The sequence below is a fragment of the Lipotes vexillifer genome, unplaced genomic scaffold (assembly GCF_000442215.2).
Source record: "Lipotes vexillifer unplaced genomic scaffold, Lipotes_vexillifer_v1.1 scaffold1048, whole genome shotgun sequence".
Classification (NCBI taxonomy): Eukaryota; Metazoa; Chordata; class Mammalia; order Artiodactyla; family Lipotidae; genus Lipotes; species Lipotes vexillifer.
In genome coordinates, this window is record NW_006785351.1 from 644058 (window position 1) to 646644 (window position 2587).

At 56.1% G+C, this 2587-nt stretch overlaps 1 protein-coding gene across 2 annotated transcripts in view; it reads left to right on the top strand.

Annotated features, from left to right (window-relative positions):
• Positions 1 to 2587, top strand: part of LMX1A (LIM homeobox transcription factor 1 alpha) — a 155788-nt gene that overhangs the window by 2277 nt on the left and 150924 nt on the right. For both annotated transcript variants that reach the window (XM_007457396.1, XM_007457397.1), the window contains exon 3: positions 1476 to 1662. In XM_007457396.1, coding sequence (XP_007457458.1) covers positions 1476 to 1662 — 187 coding nt within the window. The remainder of the gene's footprint in view (positions 1 to 1475; positions 1663 to 2587) is intronic.

Here is a 2587-nt window from a genome sequence, read left to right on the forward strand (position 1 = left end):
TTTCCCTAACTCGGAACCGCTAGAGCGGGGTGGAGGCGGAGGATGAGGCTGTTCGGCTAGAGAAACCAGACTGAGGGAGGAATCCCCCCCAACTCCCCAGATGAAACGAAATCGCGTGCACCGCGTTCCCCTTTTTCAACCGCCCTTTCGGAAACTTACCGAGTCCATACAGCCTCGGAAGATCCAGGGCGTCAGAGCTGGCCCAGACCTGGCGCAGGGCGCGCTCGAACTTCTTGCGTTCAGCGGGCGTCGCGGCTCTCCCGGTACTCCCTGCCCGGCCCACGTCCGCTCTCTGCGCCCGGCTCGTGGCCCTAGACGCCGAGACCGGGCAGAAAGAATAGGGAATATTTTAAAGATCTCGCTACTTCTAGTCCTCCCTGCCTGAGCGCCAAGGGGACCGGCCCCGCTCCTGAGCCGGTGGCTGCGTCTCCTGAGGGGAAGGCGACCGAGTAGCAGGGAAACTGGGAAGGGTCAGGCCCTTTGGGACACCACGCGCAAAGGTATTGTTACCCGGGGGAATAGGCCTTCTTTAAATAGCTGTGAAACGTGCCGACATAGCGACAAAGGTGGCTGAGCATCCCACCATCCTCAAAAAAAAAAAAAAAAAAAAAAACCCCCCCCCCCCCCGCACCCGCAAACTAAAGGGACAAAAGTGACACAAGTGCAAGGGTTGAGACAGAGAGGAGTCCCTTTCGCGCTGAGTCGCTTTGGGTGCGGTTTCGCCCTCACGCGTGGCTACTGAGCTCGCCTGATTCCCGGAATCCTGGCCGGACACTCCGCGGCGTCTCCGAATCCTGCTTCTTCCTATTTGTTTTTTCTTTCCTCCATTTTGATGCTTCTTAATTATGGAAAACACCCATCTGTAATTTGCGCTCCAGCCAGCAGTTTGGGGTTCATTGGTTTGAACAATACTTAGTTTGCCTAGGGCGAGAACGGTATTTTTCTGCATGCACGGGACTTTTTAGGAAGCAAAGAAAATGTAAAGTTTTCCTTCAAAAAATAGAGCAGAATTGCGTTTTAGCAAGAGACAAAACCAAACAACAAAGTAGAAAATTCTTTTTGCACACTCACACTTTTAATAAGAGACAATAGAGACAAGCATAGTGAGCGATTTAGTGATTACGTGATAAACCTGGGAGCACAAATTTATTTGCAGGCCGATTTTACAGGATGTGCGCACGTTTGCGCACATACCAGGGTAGGTTTGATAATTAAAGGCCACTTATTGATTTCTGCCCCCTCCCCTGGTAGAACTGAAACCTTCCCACATAGTCCCTGTTTATTAGAAATGCCATTTGGTTTGATTTTGCTCTGCTCTCCAAATCTAAGCTTGGATGTTTTGCAGGGGGCTTCCCAGGGTGGGAGGACGCGGGGGTAAATCTGTGGGTGGGGAGTGATCCGTAGCTGGTCCGGGCCGGGTTTGGCCGGGATGCTGGGCGGCTCGGCTCACGGGCGGACGTCTGTTGCTGCTGTAGGCAGAGCGGTGAGCCCCAAGTCTGTCTGCGAGGGCTGTCAACGGGTCATCTCGGACAGGTTTCTGCTGCGGCTCAACGACAGCTTCTGGCATGAGCAGTGCGTGCAGTGTACCTCCTGCAAAGAGCCCCTGGAGACCACCTGCTTCTACCGGGACAAGAAGCTCTACTGCAAGTATGACTACGAGAAGTAAGTGCCCACGCCTCGGAGCGCGTCCCACACACTGGATCAGCGGGCGAGGGAGACTTTCTCCTTCTTCACCCCCTCATATGCTTCTGGAAGGAGCAGGATGCACCCGAGTGCCCAGATACGCGGCTGCCCATTTACCGGCATCCTCTGCGCTCCGCGGGGCGGCAGAGGGACTGTGCGGGTGCACGCAACCACGGCCCAGGCCCCGCAGAAGCCCAAGGGATGGCTCCCGCTGTGGTCTGCTCGCCCAGTTTTCCCGACCTGGCCATTCCCCGAGGACACTCCTTTGTGGGTACTCCCACCCCATCAACGTTGTTTCTCCCCTCCCTGCTTCACGGGGGTGCCCTTGGGGGTGGCCAGTGGCCCACCTCTGCTCACCGGCTCCCCCTCTACCTTACCCACCTGTCTGCACCACCCACGCGCTTATGCGCAGAGCTGAGGTGGTCCTGATTCCATAGCTTGGGTCCCCTGTGCTCCTACGTTGCTTGGCTTTGTCCACTGGGGTCCCCGACAGATTGGGCTCGGAAACACCGCTGCTGCCCCTCTGAGCTCCGAGGCAGCGCACACCCCTTTTGCTTTTTCTCTCACTGTATTCTCCCCAGCCCCTTCCCCGTTGTCCGCAAAACCCTCGGGCCATAGGAGCAGTTAGGCCAGGTCCTCCATCCTCTGCCTCCTCCCTAATTCCCATGTGGGCATGCGTTTCTGCCACACCGCAGGTTCAGTTCCCTCCCGTCGACGCGAACGTTCTGGTGTGTTTTGAGGAGACCTAGGAGACAGGTATTTAAGAAAGTGGATTATTTCGATTCTAGATCTCCATAATGTCTAAAGCCTGGACGAGGCTGGGGAGTGGGAGTTTGAAGGATTTCCTGGTTTCGGCCAGGCAGGCCCAGAGTTGCTTAGTAGAGCTGAGCGGGGGGTGGGGTGG